Source organism: Falco peregrinus, chromosome 2, assembly GCF_023634155.1.
Source record: "Falco peregrinus isolate bFalPer1 chromosome 2, bFalPer1.pri, whole genome shotgun sequence".
Classification (NCBI taxonomy): domain Eukaryota; kingdom Metazoa; phylum Chordata; class Aves; order Falconiformes; family Falconidae; genus Falco; species Falco peregrinus.
The window spans coordinates 78642416-78666820 of record NC_073722.1 but is presented as its reverse complement, the minus strand read 5'-3'; the positions used below and the strand labels follow the sequence as shown (position 1 = coordinate 78666820).

At 38.3% G+C, this 24405-nt stretch overlaps 1 protein-coding gene across 1 annotated transcript; it reads left to right on the top strand.

Annotated features, from left to right (window-relative positions):
* The first annotated feature begins 5792 nt into the window (after nucleotides 1–5792).
* On the top strand, nucleotides 5793–21620 carry ASIC5 (acid sensing ion channel subunit family member 5). Its single transcript, XM_005232491.2, has 10 exons — nucleotides 5793–5832; nucleotides 9338–9644; nucleotides 11104–11335; nucleotides 12428–12547; nucleotides 13518–13667; nucleotides 14255–14402; nucleotides 15975–16031; nucleotides 18179–18347; nucleotides 20705–20796; nucleotides 21421–21620. The coding sequence occupies exons 1-10, from the start codon at nucleotides 5793–5795 to the stop codon at nucleotides 21618–21620; spliced, it is 1515 nt and encodes a 504-aa protein (XP_005232548.2).
* The last annotated feature ends 2785 nt before the right edge of the window (nucleotides 21621–24405 follow it).

Genomic DNA, 24405 nt, shown 5'->3' with positions numbered 1-24405 from the left:
CACTGCTTCCCAGAACTGCACATTGTGCCTATCATGACGAGCTGTCAGGGCCTTCATGACCAAGCACGGGAATTGTTAAGCATCCTTCTTAATCCACCTTCGTCCCCTTTCTGTTCACTTTCCCTTCCCCAGGTGGACACGGGGTGCCTGGGGTAGCTTTGCTCATCTCAGCTGCAACAGGGTTGCAGAGCAGAGACCAACTGAACTTAGCTGGGCTGAGAATGATTCACATGGGCAAAGAGGAGACTCCCTCTAGCCTGGCCAAGGGGAGGATGGGTGTAAAGCAGAGGTAGCCTGTAGCGTATTTCGTAGACAGAGCTGGAGCCAAGATCCTGCATGTTCTTACCGTGTGGGTCTAAAATATTAATATGATGAGAACAGGCTAAGTAAGAATGACCTCCTATGTATTGTCATGAACCCAACAAGAGTCTTCTCTCCTACTAGATTACAAGTGACCTGTTCACCCAAGCTGAATCTCAAGATATCCTACATTAAATCACTTATGGAAAAGAAAAAATGCGCACATGAATGGTTTGGACAGTGTCACCCATTCTTCTGCTGAAACCCTCATTCTGATTACAAAATCATCACAGATCAATTTGTTTTTCCAATGTTCATTAACTTGAACAAAGAGATTGGAGACCTTCTGGCCACAAACAAGTGACGCTTGAAGCTTCCCAACACGTCCCAGAATTACAGACTAGTTTTCCAGCACAGGTGGCTTCTACCTATGTAACAGTGGCTGCAGCGAGTTGTATAAAAGATCCATGTAATCATGCCATGCTGGAGAGTTTCTCCTACAAAGTAGCAGATGTCTTGGGAAGAGTTATTAAAACAAAACAATCAAACATTTAAAAAGAAACCTAAACCCCAAAAAACTGAAAAGGAAGCTTACAGTGAGATAATTTCCCCAGTATATCCATGTAACTTTTGAATGTTGATAGTCCAGGACTTCCTAAGATACCTGTGACCTTGCATTTAGTACTTGTTCTGTGAATCCACAACGTGCAGCAAGGATGAGTGCTTCCCTGTGCTAGTTTCAAACTTCTTGCCAAGTAATCGAGTAATTCTGTTTGGTACTAAGTCATGGTTTATACACAGTGCGGATCTTACTGTACTATATCTTTACAGTCCCAGTCACCCTTTTCTGCACTTGTGCAGATCCTGTTGTGAACTTTTAGAGGTGAAGTATTCAAAATGTGAATATTTTTTCGATGTCTAGATGCAAGCATTGTTAGTTCCGTAAAATTAGAGTGGTGAAAGAATTTTTCTCTTGGACAACAAACCCCCAGCTATAATAGTGAAATGCAGTACAGCAGCTATTGGTAGGTTTTTGTTGACAATGTGTAACTCAGACAGCTCAGGTGAAGCACCCAGTAACCTAAGACAGAATCTCACTGTGCTGCTGCTACGCAAGCAATGAACAAAAATCCCTTCCCGGTCAATTTAATAATAAGCAAGAGATAGACAGGTGAATAAAGACACAAAAGGAAGGTGAAGAGAGGAAGATAAATTCGGCACCAAAACATGTCCCTTGTTCAAATGAGTGTTTCGTGATTTTCAAAACTGGACTCATTATTTAACTAGCATCTGAAATTACCAGTTTGTTTTAAGAATAAAATTTAGTGACTCAAGGCTAAAACAAACAAGCTTAAAGTTGATGCAATATTAATAATCCAATCAGACATTTGCACCTGGGGGAGGAACAGAGCTCAAGGTCTTGTAGACTACAAACAAAAAGAAGAGATAGTGATGCAAGGATTTTTTTTTTTTTTGCATATTGTATTTGTTCTACTCTTAAACACAAAGAACTGTGTCGTCACTTCTCACATACCTTTAACTTCCATTTGTTTCACATGTCCCAGCACAATCCCCTCCCTGCTTTCTATCATTTCTGGCTCAGCAGAATGCAGCCAAATTTCTTTTCTTTCACATTTCCCAGTATCTGACGCTGTCAAGGCGAGTAACAAATCTCCTGCCCCAAGCTTTGCTTAAAGAGGAACTCTTCTTCGATTACCACCAGCTCCTCCTACACCTCTATTTTCTAAATATACAGCTGATTGTGCTTTCACAGGTTGCCTGCGAGCTGTATTCTGATGGCGAAGCAGCCTGCTCTCTGAGTTGTCACAGAGGAACATTTTGTCTTCCTTATGTTCTGACTGATAATCATTTTCCAAGTACAGAGAAAATGTCCTTTCACTGTTCTTGCCAAAACTTTCTTCTTTCATCAATGAAATGTATCCGTATCAGCCAAAATTAAAAACTTAGGAAAAACAACATCTCTTCAATACATGCCATGGAGTTTTCCCAAGGCAAACCTGCCCTCTTTTCATGCCTTGCAGCCACATACTGCGAGGTGCAATTCCTCAGCGTAGGAAGGTGTTGTGTTTCCTCCTAAACACCTGAACCCTGTTTACCGGTCAGGTACAGTGAAGTCAAACTCTGGAGCCAGAAGCTTCTATGCCTCAATTCGTGGTGCTGTTCGCTCTGTGGTACAGCTGGTTAACATGTGCACAGGGCTAGTTCGGGACAAACGCTGACAACAGTTTGCTTATCTGTATTATCATTAATGGCTTGGGCGATGGATTAGGTTGTACACTTCTTAAATGACAAATGAGAACAGCGTAGGTGGTATAACAGCATGCTGGCAGAGAGTGGCTAGAATTCATAATTATCTTAATGCACTGGAATAAATAATGTGCAGCTTTACTGATGTGAAGAATAGTACTTCTGAACTTCAGCTGTGATAACCAAACTAGCAAGGAAGAAATTCTTTACAAATTATCTGTATGTTTCAGTTATTCAAAAATAACATGTTAAGCAACAAAAGGCAAAACTGTGAAAAGAACAGATTTTATATTGGAGATTTTAAACTGAAACATTCTACACGGCATGGAAACCCTCCTTTCCAACCAGCATCAGAAAGAATTTGCTGTGTTATGGCCTGGGCACCAAGAAAGATGGAAGAGCCCTTGGAAAGGGCTCAGAAGAGAATGGCAAGAACAACGAATGTTTGATGCAGAAAATATGGTCCCTTAAGAGAGATGGAAAGAATTATACTTGACCTGTAAAACTAAAAGAAGATTGTGGGGGAAAAGTGATAAATACCTTTCCTTCAAAGGGAAGAGCAATAAGCCATTTTCCATGTACAAGAGGATGGGAAAAGGAGTAACCCATTTAAATTATGGCGGGATAACACAGACATCAGGGAAAAAATAAACCAATCTCTAGTATCTGTAGAACACTAGAAAACATTGATAAGAGCTTTTAATTTCTCCAGTCATACCTGATTCTTCCTCAAAGCAGAGACAGACCTAATGAGTTCTCAAACGCTCTTTGAGCTCCTTCTTCTGCAGTTCGCCCCCAAGCTCCTTCCCCCACTGCTGGATCCACTGGCCTACCTGCTTTGAAGAAAGGAGCAAGACAAATGCTTGCACATACAATTAATTACCATTTTCCACATATCCCAGCATTTGCCATGAACTGGCAATAACAATGCATTGTAACAGTCCAGACAGTGATCACTTCTTTTTTTTCTGCTCTGTTTTTCCTTTTTTGCTAATATTTTTTTGTATGAATTGAGTATAAATATTTGCAGTCTGCTATATTAGCAAATGTGTCACTTGCTCTGTCTTAAAAGGAGATGGTGTTTGAGATGCTTCCATTAGGAAAGACAGCTAAGCAAAACATTATTAGAAGTATTAATATTGATAAAGCGCTTACAGAGCCCCATGCAATGAAACAGAAGTTGGAAAGACTTTAACATTTTCTGAAAAGAAAAAAAACCTGTCCAATGAAAGCTAAGTATGCACTGAATACGTATTTGTGTGTGTGTGTGTACTTTCTCCCAACAGCCCGTAAGAATGCCTACAGGACATTTTGCTGCAACTAGGCTATACAGGAATAACTTTATCAGAAACACATTATCTATTTTGCTCAGCAAACAGCTATGTAGTTATGCTGGCTGCAGCATTTTTATTTATTTTTTTTTTAAATTTAGCATCATAAAAGAAGAACTGAATAGCACTGAGGATTGACTTCAAATAACATTTTGAGTAGAAAATTTACAGTATGTACGAATACAAGAAATTGTGACCACCTCTGTCATCGGTTGGCTTTCCAAACATTTATTGCATTAAGTGTTAGGGAATGTGCTCTTTAGATAACCAGATTCCCACTGCAAGGAGTAAGCAGAGCAATCAAACTCCTGTGACCAGTTATAGTCTGAAAGCTCTTTGTGCAAGCCGTTTGGGAAAGACGATTACAAAGTGGTTGGTCTTCGCCCCCTAGTGTTTGTTTAAGAATTAATGTCAAACAACCATAAAAGAAAGAAAATTTTAAAAACTAAATTCCTTCTGTAAAACCCAACCAGAGAACACACGCCATGTTTGTCTAAAGTATTAGATAAACATAATTTTTTTTGTAAGATGGCAATTCACATAATTAAAAAACCCAAAAAATACAGTAAGATGAATCATATTTGCTGTGTAGAGAGCAACTTACAGTTTGTACTTCGTTGTATGCATATAGCAGTATAAAAGACCAACATAATTTGCTTTAAGAACTCCAGCAACTCAAGCCAGAGGCATTGACTGCGTCCTGTGAATGGGAGTGGTTTGCATTAATAGGACTGATCTGCAAAACCTGCTGGGCAGCGCTTTAGGTGTGGATGTTATATACAGATGTTGCAAACCAGATGACTGTTAAATCCTTCATTGCTTGAGTGAATGCAAGTGCTGTGCAAAGCTTGCCCTGGCTGAGAGCCTCCTCTGTGTGGCAAAAGTGAATACGGAAATTTTCTGCTTGTCACACAGGCATGATTAAATGGAGTTCAGTGCTTTACCTTGCTGCTCGTAGCACTAACATCATGGCCAGAAAACAACTACAGTGAGGTACTGAGGGGCCAAGCTAACACACCTGATAACCCAAGAACACTGTGGGCCATCAGCTGGACCGTTGCCAAGAGAGTGAATGAAAGAAGCAGATCAGAGAGGGAATGTGAAGTGGGGTTTTTTATTATTTTTTTTTCCTAAAGCATTAATCAAGCACATCCCAGGTCTGAATTTTCTAGTATTTTTATTGCCTTTTATTAGGTGCTCGGTTCTTTCCTTGAAACAAGTTTGAAACAAGATCATACCACACATCTAACACAAAAGCAGTCTCTCTCCTTTTTCATAGCTACTGGCAGGATTGACCCTGCATGCATTTTTAACCACGCCCACAGGCTTAGTTCTCAGGAATAACAGCTCATTTTTGCTAAAGCCCACAAGAACATGAAATCTGGAAATAATTATGAAGACAGCTATTCCAAGTGTGGATGAACTGCATCCTGCTGCTGGTGGGAACCTAGTGGCAGACATTTATTACTCGACAGAGCAGGGAGGGCTCCTTAACTACTTAAAGATAATCTGTTCAGTTCTGAACAGTGCAGTACGTTAATGAAGATAATTGGTCTTTCTAAAATAAAAGGAAAAAATATGAAAGAAATTTACAACGTGATGCAACACACAAGATAAGCCTGCATTTGTACTATTACTAGCATAATATGTACTTGAAATGTATATAAATATGTACATTTGATCCTGTCATAAAAATAATCTCTTTTATGTTGCAGACCATGTTATTTAAAAGACAAAACATAGCAACCCTGGCAGGTAAATTGCCCATCAATTAAATGTGTCATCAAGTATCACCTCCCATTTAGTTTTCTATAAAAGCCATTACCTAGCAATGATCACAGTGATAAGGCAGCTTGTTATCCACTTCTTCCTTTCTGAAATAAGCAGAGCCTCATGGACCAGCTTGGGAGATTCATTCAATCAGATGCTAAAGGTATGTGGCTAAACATATTAGAGTGCTTTACCAAGAGTTTTGTTACATTTTGATAGTTTTTTTTCAGGACTGACAACCAAAAAGAGAAAATCTGTCTCCTTTCTCTTGAAACCTTGTCCAAAAAGAGCAGTACTGTACATTTTCAACATACAAAGAAGGGAGAGGTGAGTAAAGCTTGTAAACAAAAATCGTAGAGTGACTTAAGAAGTGAGGAAAATTCTCTAGCTATTGGTCCTTTATGCATTTAGAATAAAGCTAACACAGTTTTTGCTAGGTAATTAATTCTCTGAATGATACCATACATTAATGGTTTTTAGATTAAGGCAAAGAGGAAATCACAAATCTATCTAGATTAACTAACCACTGCACAGACGTCACATATAACCTTCCTGAAATAATTCTTTTCAGGTTAGAGCTCTGGCTGAAGATGAGCTATTTTTAAAAAAGCTATTCCTTCTTAATATGTTCACTAATAAAAATCCAATCACAATTAAACATTGGGAATACAAAAATAAAAATGTTGTACCTTTGTACCTTATTTCTGCTATGCAAGAGCTTAGCTTCCAGTTCTTCCCACTGTGTCCTGTTACATCTTTTTCCCCACTAGATCAAAGAGCCTATTACTATTATCTACCAGTTCCCTATACAAGTAGTTACAGATCATGACCACTTACCTGCTGATTGAAGTTCAAAACCCCTTTAAATTCAATTTACAGTGTTAACATTAACGATAGTGTGAATTTCTGATGTTTTTACATAAGCTTATAATAGTATGTCCCTAGCAATGTATCCCTGGTTATACATACAGGGAAGTAATTTCTTCTTTAACAACTGGAAAATCAGGTGTACCTGACTGATCATGACTGTTCTCTGGGCTTCTCCAGGAATCAGTGTTCCCTGAGGCAAAGCATCTGCAGCCCACCCTGAACATATGAGCTACCTTACGAGCTCCTGTGTGTTCTGTCTTTGGCTCCAGACAAGTGGTTTGCTCCTGGACATGGATTCCTCTCATTTAGTTACCTCCTTGCTTTTTTTACTTATCCATCTTCTACTCTTTGGAACTTCTATAAATATTGGTATTATTTACATTTTGACAAAAATATTTTTTATTGTAGTGCCTACATTAAATGTACTTTGTATTGCTACTAAACAAACATAGTGTTCTCGAGACTTTATTGTCTAACACGCTAAGGTCTTGCAGGACCTTACTGTCTATCTAGCAGCATCTTGGATACCCTAATTCACTTACAGCTAGTTCAGCTGTGCTGGTTACACAGCCTTAGTCCAGATACACACAGCCTAAGTTTTGCACAGCATAGGATGAAGGGTTAATTATTTGTAATCCCACACCAGCCCATTATTGTGGTGTATTATTTTACTATTTGTTAACTGAGACCTGGAATAACCATTCTATCATTAATTGTATGTCACTGGAATATACCTGTGAATAAACAGACAAAATCCCAAAATGCATGGTGGGTCCCGACTTACAAGTTTCTTACCATTTTCCAATCTACCACGTGAGAAATTTCACACCAGAAATATACCACCTGACCCTATGTAGCATAGTTAATCTTTTTTCTTTCTATTTTTTTTTTTTAAATTATAGCATTTTCATGGAATCTGCGAATAGAAGAAGGATTCTTAAAGACACTCACCTAATAGTGCTAATTCCTCTGGTGAAAGATGGCCATGAAAGCAGCAGTATGATATTAGATAATCTTGTGCATTAACAGCAAAACGTTCGCAATCAGATAAAACATCATGTATACTTACTGTAGTAGCTATGCAGAAGAGCTCAAATACAGTTTGGCTACTTATTTGCATAGATTTTAAGTTACACTTCTGCTGATTAAGCTAACTAGTCTTTTTTGATAGCAATGGCCTTCTATGCTATCATTCTTTTCCCTAGCACAGTATGTATAGGAGGAGTAAACACACACAGCATTTTCCCTGGAGAAAAGGGTCTGACCTGCTTGTGGTCTCTCCTTGGAGCCTACGGGCAGCTGGTGCAGATGCGCTAGGAGTGTACTTTGCTCCGGTGTTATGCGGGGAGCAGGCAAAGTGCTTGTTCCACTGCACACGCGCTGGTGGGAGAGCAGCCTACAGCAACACCAGGAACCCACTCACTCCAGCAGGCTGCAAAAAAGCACACAGGGCTGAACAGCTTTGCGATGGGATCCAACAGTCACTAGAGCTAGGAGCGAAACTTTGGGTTTTCCAGCAGAAAACTCCTTGATGATAAAAAGGGGTCACAGTAAATCATACCAGTATTGATCAAAGTTCTTCCACAGATCTTTAAAGAACACCACAAATTTCTCCCCCTTCAGAAATGGTCTGAAATCCAGCACCATCTGGGATTTCATTAGCAACTGGGCAGAGACCACGGCAACATCCCAGAGCGCTGCTGTGGTCACAATAGCTTCGGCAGATGATCTTAACATCCCTTTGCTGCTTTGTCCAACTGTCATAGCCCCAAGTAAATCAGTCTTCTAAAGGGGTGATTTTCTTCCTACCATGCATGCCACACTGTTACATCTATTTGTTGGTTAAAAAACAGAACTGGGGAAGCATTTAGTTGCTGTTAAACACTGATCTAAGTAATACATTTTCAGATCCTAATTATTATCGTCTCACAAAGTTTCTTTGATTTACTGTTCTTCTGGACTTCCTTAATGACAGAATGAAGTAGCAGATAATAATCTGTAAATGAAGCACTTTGCAGAGAGACTGGTCCAATTATGATTAGATACAGGAAAGGTCTTACTAAGTTTCCCTCATTTGGATGTTTTAAGAGAGAACATTCTGTTCAAATCCATGCTCAAAAGATCATTCAGCAGCAAGCGTAAGGAAATGACTACATTTCCAGGTATAGATTATATTCGTTACAGTTATAGCTCTTAAACTTGGATTTAAAAATGTTTTGATTCAGTTTTATTAACATCAGTTTGTAGAAAACAGGGGGTACCTGAAAAATAAAAACCATTCCTGATTCCTGGAATCAGACAAAAAAAAAAAAAAAAAAAGGTGTAGGTTTCCTTTTGAACCTGTAACCTTTCAAATTTTATCCAGAAACTTTTAACAGTGAAATTCCCTTTCATATCATTCCCTTTTTACCATATTTCTCAGAGCAAGTATGAAGACCAGGCCTTAATGGGATGTTACTGTGAAAATCGGATGCTTAGTGTTTTACAACAGGTTTGCTGCAACCTGAGGTTTTAAATCACTGAGGTATGTCAAAATCCAATCTTTTCCACAGGAGTGGAACTAATTTTTTATCTTAATGTGCTTAAAAAATGGCAAGATACAGTTTGTTCTTAGGTAGCACTGAGCTGATCTTTTAGCATCCAACTCTTCCATCCACAGAAGTTCACTACTTAGAGAATTTATCATTAAAGAGAAATTTTACAACTGCTTTCCAATATCAAAATTACGTGGTTTCCTTTCTTAAGTGCCATTTAAATGCTAATTTTAAAAATGCGATTTCACTTTGTTTCATATTAAGGAATATTGGAAAAGATACGATTGTACTTAATAAAGAAACTGCTGCCCCGTTTGGAAGACAGAAGGAAGTATCATCAGGAGTTTGCCTCATCTACTTCATTTCATGGAGTTCATAACATCGTTCAGACGCAGAGCAAGACACGTAAAGTGCTGTGGCTATTAGTAGTCACGGGCTGTCTTGCCATTGTTATTTGGCAAATCTGCAGTCGCTTCATCTACTACTTCAGCTGGCCAACCACAACTACAGTGGTGGTTCAGTATGTGGAAAATGTCAAATTCCCTGCTGTGACTTTTTGCAACTTGAACAGGTAAAAGTTATGTTTGTTGTTCACTCCTGAGAGGCAACACCTCTTTATCTGAAAGCAGTCAGGTTCCGCAATTTGTTTGAACAAATCACATAAAACAAGGGAAATTTGGCTCTGAGGGGCACATCTTCCACACCACCACATGAGATCTACATGAAGAGGAAAATATGAGAATCAAGGAAGGGAGGTGGCTTTTTTAACTTTCTCCTTCCTTCAGATGAGCAACTGCATTACAGATTTTTCAGTTTCAAAACATAAATTAGAGTAGAAAAACCTCTCTGGTGGTGGTATTACCCTGCATAAAGCCCTCCCGGGTTACCTGCACAGCGTGCACTGCCGCTGGAAGTCCCTCTTGATTACTGGGGGCTGTGTGTTATAAAAACACCTCACTTCTTTTAACTAGAGTGGCAGCACATTGTAAGTAGCCAGCTACTGAGCATGGCACTTGTCTAAGTGACAGTTTGCTGCCGTATCCATCTGTTGCTCATGTTGTGCTTATCCTTCCCTCCCACTTTTAGTAACCAGGCTTTTTGTTTGTTTGTTTGTTTTGTTGTTGTTGCTGGCAGGACAAAGAGGCACAGATCTACATTTATTTTTTGACTCAAATTCAGTTGTGAAGAGTTGTTCCCACCAACCACCCTTAAGTTGCATCATTAAGATCTATTATACTAATACATTGATATGTTTGGTTTTTTTTAAATAGGACTACATAAAATGGCAATTATAAAGAACATGGTAGTGTAGTTTCATTTGTGCTCATTCTCTTTTCAAACTTCTAACTGTTCTTTAAACCTTTACTGCACTAAAGGGCTTCAATGCTGTATGTCAGGAAAGCATCTCCAATGCCTCATCATGTTTTTGAGGCTTTTCAAGTGGTTTCTAGGAGTAAGGATCACCCGTGGTGCTGTGTGACCAGCCACAGAGCTCACAGGAAAGTAGACTATCTCTACACTGTGGTGTAGGACCTTAGAAAAGCAGGTATATGAGATTACTGCAAATGCACTTAGAAATCAATTTTCTAAATGATGAAAGACCACTCTTTCAAAAGGAACAGCTCCTCCCAGTTAGCTTCCCCCATTTAAATGCAATTGTTCAGCTTGTCATCAGTTCTACAGATCTGGTTGTTGGCTTATGCAGATGGCTGATCTACTCAAATTTTGGGGGTTTTATTTTTTTAATAAACAACCACACACAACAGAAACGTTTCCAGTATGACTGACCAGAATAACCATGGGAAGGAAGGTGTCCATCTTTGGTTTTCAGATATGGAGAATACCTTCCTAGAAATAGAGACTATATTGTTTATTCATGTGGTAGAGATCGAAGTGCAATGTGGTGGGCAACACACCTATAGTTTGCAAGTAGACAACAAATCATGTTATAGATTTGGAATAGCAGCCTTGAGATCAGTCCTATAACTCTGCAGAACTCCAAATGATTTTTTTCTCCTTCCCACTGACAGGTTTCAAGCTCATGCAGTAAGCAACCTCAAAATAATTTTTTTTATTTGGAACATTGTGTCTGGAGTTCTCCAAAAATTTGCTAAGGAAGATAAATATTCTCGAGAGCTAAATGATTTCCTTCTTGGGAACCAGAACTTCAGCATCAAAGAGTTTACAAGGAAAAATGGGTTTTATCTGAACAGCACCACATTGCTAGAATGTGAATTTTTTGGAAAGCCATGTTACCCACAGGTAAATATGTTTAATTTACTATAACAGTAGCATGGAGGCGAAGGAGATGTATTCTTAGCACACCTAGCTTTCCCAGCTACTCCCCCTGTTTTCCCTTTACAGTCAGCCAATGGAGAAAACAAGTCCTGCTCTAAATTACCCTGAGGACCTTGATTCTCCCACTGACTGCAGAGACAGCCTGCTGGACTCCCTGAGCTGTAAAATAGGATTTCAGTCTAAATTGCTCTCTGTCTAGTGCCACTTCTGCACAGATAGCAGCCTTTGAAAGCTCTCATAACTCCAGGCTGTATCTAACAACCTTTTCCATAAGTGGCCCACAACAAAGGTCAGTTTAAAGAGAGCTTTTTGCTTGACATGATCGCATCATTTTGTTCGTGAGGCCAAGAATATAGACAGGCAGGGTACCTATATGCAGAGTCAACAGGAATTTTAAATAACGAGGTGAAAATAGCCCATCTTTGGGAATTTCAGACAACAGCCAAAGAATAAGATAGTCCCAGTTTTGAGTCGATTCTTTCATAGAGCAGTTCTCAACTTAAATAGAAAACATTAACAGAAAAGTCAGGCCTATATTCTTTCGGATTAATCCAACCTTTAGATAGGATGTAGGTTCTAAAATTAGGTATTGGAGAGTTCTCTTCACTGAAATACACTAGCGCTAATAACTAAGGCAATGAGATGTGGTCATATTAAACGATGAGATGGCTTTGGGAAAAAATGCAAATATTGTATTCCATATGTAACATGACATTTAGTTTTGAAACAGTCTTCACTAAACATCTGGAAAAATTAAAGTTGGGTTTGAATATGTAATTTCTATATAATGTAACAGGTACAGAAAAACAACAGGACCTCATTAAATGATACTGAGCAGCTCATAGGTACTAACAAACTGAATTTTCTCCTTTAAACTTCATTTTCTGTAGAAAGGCATTAAATCCTTTTGAATATTCCCATCAATCACCACTTTTCTAACTGTAATATTTGGCACTGCCTTTGGAGGGGGGGAACAACGATCAAACCAACAAAACCCAACGCCAGTTAAAGTGGTATTTCTCTCAATTTACTCTTCCCTATTTTCCCTTATTGAAGGATTTTGAACATGTTTTCACTGAATACGGGAACTGCTTTACCTTTAATCACAATGATCTTCCAGCAAGAAGAGTAAGTTTGTCTGGAAGAGGCTTACATTTGCTTTTTGACATCCAACAGGTACAGCTACCCTAATGATTATAAACAACAAATCGTGCAATAACTTACAGATGAGTGGAGGTGTTTTGTTTTGGCTTTGTTTTTTTGTTTGGTTGGTTTTACACAGACCTTCAGAATTTTAAAATTCTGTATCAAGACTATTTCTGAGTGAGAGGGTATTTTAAAGGGAAGATCTCATACAGATTTAAAAAGTCAGAATTATTATTGGCTCTGTCCCCAGATAAATAGTTCTAAAAGTTGCGAGTATATGTGTGTATATATACAGTTCACCTGCAACTGAAACATGTCATCAGAGCAGTAATTTAATTTTATACAAGCCCTTCAGAATGATATAATTTCATTTTAATAAAAGGCCTGGTAGGGAAGGTCATGTGATGCCAATTTCTTAGTAATACTGAATTTTGGTTGCAGGAGCAGCTGTAGGTGCTCAATACCAGCTAAGATCTGGTCTTTGCAATATAAATAGTCTCTAACCTTATTAGAACTGTCATTGACCAACAAACACCAGAAAACTCAGGGAATATCACCTTGTGAGATCGGGGAAAAAAAATAAAATCTGGAATGATAAATGACTTGGACATTCACTTTTGTTCTCTAGGAATTATGAGACAGTAGTGACACTTTCTGGAGTGACTAACGGAAAGTTTGTTGAAATGTGATGGGTAGTTGCAAGTAAAAGGAACAAATACCCACATTATGAGTAAATGTTCATCTATGCCTTCTTGCTTTTGAAATTAGATGGCAGAAGGAATAAAAAACCTGAAAGTTTATAGTAACTGGAAGGAAACCCACAGAGGTAATCAGCAAAGGAAAGTCAAGTCAGTTTGCTTCTATACTTTTCTGTAAATTGCCAAAAATATGACTAGATATACAAGACCAAATTAAAAAGCATAGTATCATTGTAAATATAGCTAAAGCTTCAGATGCCAAACAAAGCCAAAACTATCTCATATAATTCTTTCTGTATCAGGAACAATTCACTGATGAACCTGCTCTTGGTTACACTGATGCTGGTATAACTTTTGTAATCCATTCACCCAAAGAGCTTCCACGCTTTGATGGTTTAGGTTTATTAACACCAGTGGGCATGCACGCACAGGTCGCAATCCGCCAGCTGAAGGTAAGGACTTTCTCCATGAAGTGGAAATACCGGTCTTTACTGTCTCAAATTCTCCTCTGAAACATGAGATTTAATTAGATGTTTAGGAAGCTAAAATATTTATCATGCCAAAGTGACTCCTAAAAATATTTTTTCCTCCAGACGCACAAAAAAATTACTGCAGTTTGGGGGGGGGGGGGGGGGGGGGGCGGGAATGTCATTGGCCTTCATAATCTGTATCTATTAGAGTCAGCCTTTCTTTCCCAACATTCTACAGTCTCGCTGACATATAATGATATAAATACACCGCAGCATTTCCCCACCAACACAGTCTGTTACCATTAAGGTTATCTCTGATTCCTAGTGGAATCTAAGTGGAGTGGACTCCTCTTCAGTGCTAGGCTGTCTGATCACATCCTACCTTTGTTGTGAGAGAGATGAGATTCTTTTATAATCCCAGAAACATGAACTGTAATTCCTCCAATTAAATCAGAATGTTACTGCTTTTGTCTTCAGCAGGCTTCCTTCAGCATTTTAAAGTGTGAGAAAATAATATCAAATAAAAAAGAGACCAAAACAATGTATTTTCTGTTATTATTGTCCTACAGTCAATTATCCAAGAATACCCATGGGGAGAGTGCAATCCTGATCTAAAGCTTCAGTACCACAAGATTTATACTACTAATGGATGCTTGCAGGAATGCAAAGCCCAGTACATACAGGACTGGTGTGGCTGCTTGCCATTCATTCTTCCAGGTATTTCTCAGGAATATCATCATACTATCCACTGATCATCTTACTAGGAGACCTCACCTGTTACTGAACCGAAAAGGAGATGGGGCACATGCTTGAGGGATATCTACAACTGGGATTAATTAAGATTATATACATTTGTCTTCTTTTTCTTTTTGTAATTTGGAGAAAAGCAGCCAGATATTCAGTCAGCTCTAGACCTAGCATCTATGTCATTGGCTATTCTTAGGATAGACACCAAGAAACTTGAAAGAAAAGATTATGCCTCAGGTCTGTGAGACAAGTCTGTAGTCTTCAACCTGACTTCCTAAACAGCTGGAACTAAATCCAGAAGTCATAGATTTCCCACATCTACCCCCCAAAAAAATACTTTGTGGTGTTTAGCAGCCACAGTAGGACTGATTATTTGAAGACAGAAATCAGGGTCCTCCACATGAACCATGGAAAGACTCTGGCACCAGAAGAGGGCTCTGCAAAAGCCAAAAGGCTGCGTGGAGCCATCAAATCAGCCTGAAATGCAGAGTACAGGTGTATGCTGTAATGCTCCCCTCAAGATTCCAGGCATCTTCATCACTCTAGAAATGTAAAGCAGTAACGCTGAGCCCTGACCAGTATCCTTCCTCCCACCTCTTCAGCATTAAAAAAAAAAACAAACCAAAAAACACCAAAAAAACCAAAAAACCAACCACAAAAAAAAAAAAATAGTCACCTCTTTCTGAAGACAAAGCTGGAACCCAAATCTGCTCTCACAGCTCATTTTTTTGCACTATTAGTGAGCAAGAAAGTCATTGTTACACCTGCACTTTCTGACTCAATGTATTTTTAAATATACCCAAGCAAAGTAGGATGTTTTCCACTAAGGGAGATGCATTAATGAGTAATCTCTAGCCTGTTTGACCACCTCTTGGAAAGGAGGTTGGAAATTTCCTCTAAACTCTCATGGAAAGGGGATTGAGAAGGAAATTAAGTTTAGGTCTCCCATATGCAGGGTGACAGCTTCATACAGTCACAGATAAAGGAGGGCAATGTCTTCTTTAGCTGTGTGCTAAAACATTAAGGAATATTTCCATGCAAAGGAAAAACTTGGGGTGAAACTGAGACCATCTGAAAGCTTAAAATTTTGCTGTTAGTTCAAGGTGCTATCTTACCCCTTAGGTCTCCGAACAGCTCTTGCACAAAGATCAAAACTTTTGCTGAAACACACGGGGTAGTATATAATCATATAGCCCATCTACCCTACTTTGTTTTTTCATTTCCACTAGGAAAGCCAGAAATTCCTGGCTTTAGCAAGCTGACACAAAGAATGAGCCACAAGCTCAAAGGCAGTTCTGGCTGGCACACGTAATAAAGATGTTTGCTCCAGTAGCAAGCCTCCTGCCTTGTTCCATTATCCCTTTTTCACTATGTACCCCTTTTGGTGTTTGTAGCTGCACTGTGCCCATCTGAATTGATTTCTCAGTAGTCTAATGATAGACAAGAAGCAGCTTTGATGACATTACATTTCAGTTTAGTACAAACAGAACTAAGGGTCAGATTGTTAATTGATGTTCCTAAAGTTTGTTGTTTATTTTTAAGGAAATGGAACAGAATGTGATTTGCAGAAGTTTTACAATTGTGTTTATCCGGCAGTCTGTAAGTAATAACTTTATATTCATACTTTCTAAGTCAATTCCAAATAGTAGACAATATCTAGCTATCAAACAAATATCATCAAACAAAATACTGAAAGTAGCACTAGAATGGAGTATGTCCCAGTCCATTTAATATTCAGAAAATAAAGAGAAGGCAGTGCATTAAAGAGATGCCAATTTAAAAAAACTAAAACAACATAAGAACTCGTTTTAGTAATAAAAAATATTTTAAAATGGGAGAACATGAAATAAATCTGTTTTCAGTTATCAGGCCTCTGGCTTGCATTTTTGCATCTTCATGGTATCATCCTTCTAGCTCCAATGTTGTATTCTTCTTGTTTTGACAAAAAAAGTGAACAGCACAGTAATAACAGGTTTGCTAACTGATAGAAAACATAATTCAAAATTGCTGGACTTGAACGTTTTATCTTTTCAAAAGTAAAATGAATTATATATTTTCAAAGCGCTCCAAATGCAATTCATTTCCATAAGCAAATAATCTGCACACAGTCAAGATGAGACCTGTAAGTCACTACAAGAGGCTTTCTGGAAATGGTAATCTTCAAATGGTAATCTAAGAAGTAATTTCTCATGAACTTTAGGAAGCCTCCTTTTTAATTGTTTTGGATTCTGCTATGTAAAGTGACTGTCCTTTCCCAAAGGAATGGATGATTAAGATACCAAGTAGAGTAACAAGTTTTGGAGAGTCTGTGCGGGGTTTTATTTCTGTTTTGATCCGGCATGTGCAACATTCAGGCAAGATCTACTACCATGAACAGCAGCTGTTTCTTTTTCCTGTGGCCCTTGTGAAACAGATTCCACTAAGTTGGCATTCTTATATAATCATGAGCTTTGATAGCCTGTCATGGTGCAAGTACATCTATTATTTTACTTCATGGATATTTTTGACCAAGTTTCAAAGAAACCACTGAGCAATGGACAAAAACAACCCCTAAGTCCTATCAAGGATGGGTAGGATTCAGAGCTGGACCCCAGAAGGAACTGGCATCATAGTCCATGGTGAATCTGGCTTGCAGGGGTCTGGTTCCCAGGACCCTGAGTTAGGTGCTAAGTCTCTTTCTAGGCGCAGGAGAGATTGGACATCTGATAACAAAATTTCAGATAATAGCACACTGCTCTGCAGGACCCTCCGCTGAGAGCATTTATTTTAGGAACTCTAAAGGCTGGTTATCCAGAATGAAATCCACAGCCCCAGCACCCCTGGAGAGTACCTCAAATCATTAACTAACAGACTAAGGTATCTCCTTCTCGGCAGTTTGCAGAAGCAAGAAGCCCACATGCCAAGGGAAAATACACAACACCCACCATCACACCATGACAAACAAAGCATCACAAACAGGAGATTATGGTACTTGTCTGAGAACCAGATGGATTTGGGTGATGGTTGATGTTTTAGGAAATATTTATGCCTTAACATTTTTCTTCTACATGAATTTTCTCCAGCTCTCCCAGATCTCTATAATGATTTCTTTCTGTTAGAGCCTGAGCAGAAGAATGGCTCCCCACTGTCATGAGCAGACAGACCTGCAGAATTTTTTGACTTCTCTATAATATTTGAAAAAACCAAAGCTTTCCCTAAGCCCTTTTAGCTGTTTTAAGCCCAATTATGAAGTGGCAGGCATGGGTTAAGGTAAAGCAAACTTAGCTTACCAAGATTTTTATGTAGTTATCAGATGATGGTAAATTACAACTGGTATTGCTGCAGAACATGCTTCTGTACACTGAAATGAGCTAGGCAGACATCAAGGCACAAAGACCAAGGATTATATACCGAAGTGTGCAATCAGAAAGCTAGCACAAAACACGGAAGGTCTTCTGTTGTCCTACTCTTTAACTGTGAATGAGAAATAATAGGCACATAACCCCCTAACAAAGGCAGAAGGACTTGCAGGTGCTGAATACCTGAAAAAAAAGTCATTAAAAAAAAAAATCTCAATCCTTAGAACTGTGCACCAGTTTCCCAAATGTCAGTTATTTATAACTGAGAAGTATCCACTTTTGTCAGAATAACCAACCCATACATTTATCTGTCAGTTAAAAGTAATTTTCTAAGTTTTTTAAAAAAAGATTTTTAAACTGCGTTCTTTTTTAGAAATATTATGTTGATTCTTTCTCCTGAAATTTCAGATGATATAGAGAAAAAAGGATTATGTACAGCAGGAACCCACAATTCTACTTGCCCTGCCCCATGTGAAGAAACAGATTATCCTACCACTGTCACCTATTCAAGTTTTGGAGGAGAAAAAGCCATAAAATACTTTTCTGCAAAACTGAAGAAAAGCCCAGAATACATTAGGTAATCTTCCTTAATTATTGTCTAATAAAGAAATAAGCAATTACTTTTAAGTGTGCTAATAGAGTGTTTGACGTAAATATGACATTTTAAAAAGATATTCTTATGTGTGATATTGATAGCGTTGTCTGTGAGATAAAATAACCTTAGGTAAAATTGGTTAAGATACATACATATTCATATCTATATCTATAAAATATACTTACTTACATCTAAGACTTGTGGATAACAGAATAGCTACTGCAGTTAAAAACTACTGTTCTCAATTACCTTCTGCCATAGATTTCTTCTGACAAAGTTTTTTTGATCACTTTTGCAATTAAGAATAAAGAGCATGTCTCAACAGTATTGCCTGCACCTTTTGTCCAGGAAGCGGTGTTAGAACTTCAGCTGCGCAGAGCTGTGTCATGCAGTAGTAGCACCGAGCTGACATAAACGGCATACTTTAAAATTAATAGAAGAGATATCATATATGCTTATGCTTTAATAGAGCATATGTGCCTTACTGTTACAATACAACAAATCAATACCAGATTTCCTTGCAAACACAACATTATATATCCCAAAACAGAAGGATTTCCATACTTTTTTGCTAGAAAGATACAATCTAGTTGTCAAAGAGCATTTAATACAGTTTGAATTACAATGAATTGCCTCTTGCTCATAGACGTAGAGGTTAGCAATACAAATAAGTAATAAGATGGCGCTACATGAACTCATAGTATCCACAACATCAAAATATGTTTATAAAGAACCATAGAAAATTGGGCTAATGAATATCTATGAGTACTTCATTGTTTCAGACACTTTAGTTTTTTCACTCTTGAAGCTATCAGTCTGCAAATGCTTGCATATGTTTTTATGTGAACAGGAACTATACGAATCATAGAATAGTTTGGGTTGGAAGGAACCTTTAAAGGTCATCTAATCCAATCTCCCTACAATAAGCAGGGACATCTTCAACTAGATCGCATTGCTCAGAGCCCCATCCAACCTGACCTTGAATGTTTCCAGGGATGGGGCACCTACCACCTCTCCGGGCAGCCTGTTCCAGTGTTTCACCACCCTCATTGTGAAACATTTCTTCCTTAGATCTACTCTTAATCTACCCTCTTCTAGTTCAAAACCATTACCCCTTGCCCAACCACTATAGGCCCAATTAAAACGTCTGTCCCCAGTGAAGATTATTAAAATTAAACCTGTTGTTATATGCAAAAGATATTAATCCATTGAGGACGTTTTATCTTTGGTGATTATTTTATTGTCTGTAAACATCATGCGCAATCCAGTAATTATTCAATTAAGCAAATGAAAATACAGAACATGCCCCTGTTACCAAGTCTTAACCAATAGGAACCCTGCCCATGTATTAACGAGTACATATTCCAAACTATAAAACATAAAGATCTATTGATTTCTGAAGATGTAAGAAGGGAAAAGTTAAATATTTATTAGATAGATCCACTAGCAACTCGATGAAAATGATAGGAGGTCTTATTAACTGAAGTTATGAAAAGAATATTCTTTTTAGTACTCAGTGCTACCTGAGTTTTAGAATTATCACCTAAAGAGATAGAAGTGATTATTTTCTATAGCACATATTTCATTTTCATTAATATTGTTAACGAGCTCATCACTGTCAACCCAAAAGTCTGGAACTTTCACACTTCTGAAAAATAATCGGTACTTTTATTCTTAAAGGTCACAACATTAAGTGTGCAATTGGGTTTTGTGTGGTTTATGCCACACCATTATGTTGATATTCTCTTCAGGAGTTAAGGAGACTCTGTAGACATGATATAATAACGATGAGCTCTTTACTCACACTGAATCATTCCACAGGTCTTGCTCCAACTGAGATTTGCCTACTCTTCCACTTTTGCAGCAGGCAAGAATATAATTAGGTAAGCAAGGCTATTAGCACAGAATAGAACTAAACACCTGAATACAGCGCAAGAGCTCTTCTGCACAAACATGCTCACTGAAATAAGCACAATTAAATATGCAGTTGCACATAATCAAGAGTGGTAGACTAGACTTCCAAGCACAGTATCTGCTGTAGGTCAGATACTCAAGCTTATCTCTGTGATCCTTAAAAGGTACAAGTGTCTCGCAGTACATGTCTAGGATTACTTTCTCAGCATAGCCTGAAGATCTACTCTGATAAGCTCCTGTTGTAACTGCTGTTATTTGGACACCTTTTTCCTTCAGTCCATCCAACTTATTTTGGTAACTCTCATCTAATTATTCTTTAAAAGACACCATCACTCTCTCTGAACTTGGTTCTTGCTGATAAATGTTGGCAAAAACGAACAGTGCTCCTGATCACCTCGAGTAATACTGTATGTAATTGTCGTTAGGCAGAACCTTGTGCGTATTGACATTAAATATCATGATCTGAGCTACAAAATAACACAGCAGCAGAAGGCCTTGACTATATCAGAGTTGCTTGGTAAGTGATTGTTTAATATTTATTTATTGCCGATTAATTATTAATCTTAAAAAGACCTCACACAAACAGACTTTTTTTTTTTGTTGTTCTCTCCCCTCCTGCGTCATAGCCCATATGGGCTTCTAAACAAAAAGCAATACCTTCTATTTTATTATGGTAATAATCATGTCTGCCTCACAGCCATTTTTGATACTGTCTCCTGTCATTCCATCAAAGAACCTGCAGTATGGACAGCAGCAGAAAATAACAATTAAGTTTGGCACTAGTTTACAGCTATATCACGCGTAGGACTGTAAGAATAGGGAAGTTTATGGGATTTAGAGGGGAGGGGGAAAACACGGAGAGGAGAAGCAAGGAAACAGTTAAAAAGGCATAGAAGCAGAAAATATTTTAAGTATCTGTTCCACAGTAGGATGTGTTGTGTTGTACTTGCTTTATTTAGAATTTTAAGAAACACATTAGTCTTCTCCAATAAACATTCTTAAGAATATTAATTCTGTTTTCTTAAAGTGATGAGTTATGTATATTGAATGTATTTAACACTTGAACCCAGCAGGGCCTCGTTTACTTGCTAGACTAAACCAAATGCTTAGGATGACGTATGTTTATTTCCTTCTATTACAGCTGATGTAGGTGGCCAGCTTGGATTGTTTTGTGGTGCCAGTATGATTACAATCATAGAACTGCTCGAATATATTTTTACTAACTTCTGTTGGGTGTGCATCTTTCTTCTATTGAAAGCTCCTGAAATGCCTCAATGGAACAACCCATCCCAGAACCAACCAACACACAAGGAAAAAAAGAAGGGAATACAAGAATGTTAGTGGCTTGTAGAAGCACAAAATTAATTGTTTCTGCAGCTTCCCTTCCTTTTCAAAATACAATGGAGACAGTAATACTTGCATTGCTCCCTTCCCTGCACTCATTCTTCCTGCTTCTTTTTTTGCCTAGAATTATTTAACTGTGCTAAGTAACTTTAAAGAGTGAACTTTGCAAAGTTTCACTTTCTTTCTCATGTAAAGAAAAATGTAATCTTTACCTAAAATCTTACTGTAACAAATTCCCTTTTTTTTAAATAGCATAGCAAGTGATGCTACCATACAACATAATCCAGCATTTCTGAGCCAGTTTTTACCTTCTGTATTTTGAGTGAGGAGAAATTATATGCATATCAAAACAACACACACGTTTCTTAACCACCATAAAGGCAGAGCACTGCTGTGATGAAAAAGCAGATTCCTTATTAACAAGGAAATCTTTGCTAGTAGGTTACCACTTTTACATGTTCAATTGAAGGATAACATAGCTTTATCTACCAGAATTAGGAGCATTCCTAGTAACAGTAACTTCTACAGTGTGTATCTGTTTGTCTGAAACATCCAAAAATAAGTCTCATGAGCCTGCCAACTGCTATAGAGAACCATAGGGCATCTTAGTGCGTGGCTAGTGGGTAAACATAGGCCAAGTTCAGTGTTTAATGTCATGGAAGTTGGTAATAAAGACTACAGGCTTCACCTAGGTCTTACCAAAAAAAATAAATAATCCATGAGAGTTAAGAATTTTGTGGCTTTAATGTTCAGAAAAGCTTCTGTGCTTTCCTATGTCTGTATGGGCCTATGGAACAGTAGTGGTAAACTTATGAGTTTTATGTTTTTAAAGAAGACTTCAGTGATTAAAAAACCACAACTTTCAAAGATGTGTAATGGTGTAGTATAAATAAACACTCACACACACTAAAGCTCATAGAACAGGAAGAGTGCACTGGAGGGGGGCCTTGCATACTTTTTACTACATCTTAGTAAACAGCAAAATCACTTTAAAATGTGAGTTAACAGGATAGGATAATTTCACTTTATACAATGAAATTAGACGTGTATCTTTAATACACTTCTTTCTCCAGAATGGGCCCCTGAATACAGTTCTGAACAAATCCATGGCTGCCCAAGTCTCCTGCCACAGACTCTCAATCAGAGCTTTTGATGCACTTGGAGGTGCCAAACAGTCTGGACGGAAACACATTAGGAGAGGTAGAAAACAGTCTTGTAAAATTAGCCTTGGGCACATCTTTTAAGACTACGTGATAAAGGATAATCCTGATGTGAAGTACTGACTTCTATTCAGTACTTTCTACTAGCAATAGGTAACTTCATCTTAAAACTTATAGCTGTCTAGAGTTCAGACTAGCACCGTATAGACTTTGCTAATCAAAATATTTTTACATTAGAAAGCTCACAAAGGCTACAACATTATACCTTCTTAACCACTGCTCCCCAGTGGGTGCCTGGGCTCTGCAGCCCTCAGACTGCCCGGGAGTGTGCCGCTGCACGCTTAGGGAATGTCAGTGCTGTGCCTAGAACTCCAGGTGAGCCATCAGCCATAGCCATGCTCTAGAGTTCACACTGTTCTTCCATACTCAAGTTCAGTGGCTAATAATAGATTAGTTTCTATGAAGAAAGTAGTAAGTGTACTTACTAAGCGGCCAAGCCCTTAATGTTAGACATCAAGTAATGAAAATGCTACTATTTGGCCATCAGTGGCAACAGCTTCCCTTCAATGTAAGCCCTAGGATAAGCAAGTCAAGAAATACGGGACATGGTTTTGCTTCCTAGAAAGTGATGTCTCCGTTTTACTCATCAATAACTGCAGGCTTGAGACCTTAAGGTTAATTTAAAGCTATTTTTGCTCCATTCTTTTTTATTGGTCATTACATGGACTTCGCCCCGCCCCGGCCCCCCACTGTTACCAAGGGCACACGTTTGGAACAGCAGCTGTACCAACAGGTCTACCTAACCCCCCGTCAGAGGTGCGCATCGACCAGCGCGGGGGAAAAATGGAAAGAACAGAACAAACATACTGCAATATTTCTCTGAAGATTTCTCCCAACCTCAAACACTCTATAGCTGTGGAATTCTTGAGCCAGAAGAAATTATGTTTTTTTGGAAGCGGGAACCAGGTATTATCTGGCTTCTGGATAAAAAGAGCAGCAGGGGAAAAATTAGACATAGCGATCTAACAAGCCTTGTATTTCAGAGATCAAAGTGTTTTGGAGCTATCAATCACAATGATTTTTTGTGTGTTTGCTTCTACCAATAAGGGCTAAATAAAACAAAATTAATATTGCAATAACTGAACAAAATAGAACTGGTATTGTTTCTGCTGTGCCAAAAGTTCAAGTGAAGCAGAGAACGTACACACACAAAAAAAAAACCTCAGCAAAAAAAAGCCATTTCTTCGGAAGGGAATGTATTTGTATCTTTGCTTAGGTTAACAAGACTAAAATGACTTTGCTTTCTCCACTGACTTCAGACAAGGACAGCCGAAATCACTGCATGATTATGGATTCTTCTAACGTAAGTGGCAGAAGGAGCTCTGAAAAAAATGCACAAACTGGTGTTTTGCTCAAGGTCAAGCAACAAACTGATGTGAGGGTTTTTTTGCAGCAATGGCTTGTGATGAGATTATATAAAGCAACTGATTCCCCAGCACAGCTAAATATAGCAAGTGCACTGTGCAGTAGAGCAGAAATAAGGGTGCTTTTGTATTTTGATGTATGACTACTGTTCTGTTAAGGCAACAGAATTTTGAAAAATTTTAAGAAAGTATTCAGCT

What these genes read in the sequence shown, in the direction of transcription:
- ASIC5 (XM_005232491.2), top strand. Translation starts at nt 5,793, where the DNA reads ATGGACCAGCTTGGGAGATTCATTCAATCAGATGCTAAAG. An exon ending in CTTGCCATTCATTCTTCCAG is followed by an intron (nt 14,403 to 15,974) that starts GTATTTCTCAGG and finishes TTTATTTTTAAG; the next exon opens with GAAATGGAACAGAATGTGAT. An exon ending in AAAAGCCCAGAATACATTAG is followed by an intron (nt 18,348 to 20,704) that starts GTAATCTTCCTT and finishes AATTGTCGTTAG; the next exon opens with GCAGAACCTTGTGCGTATTG.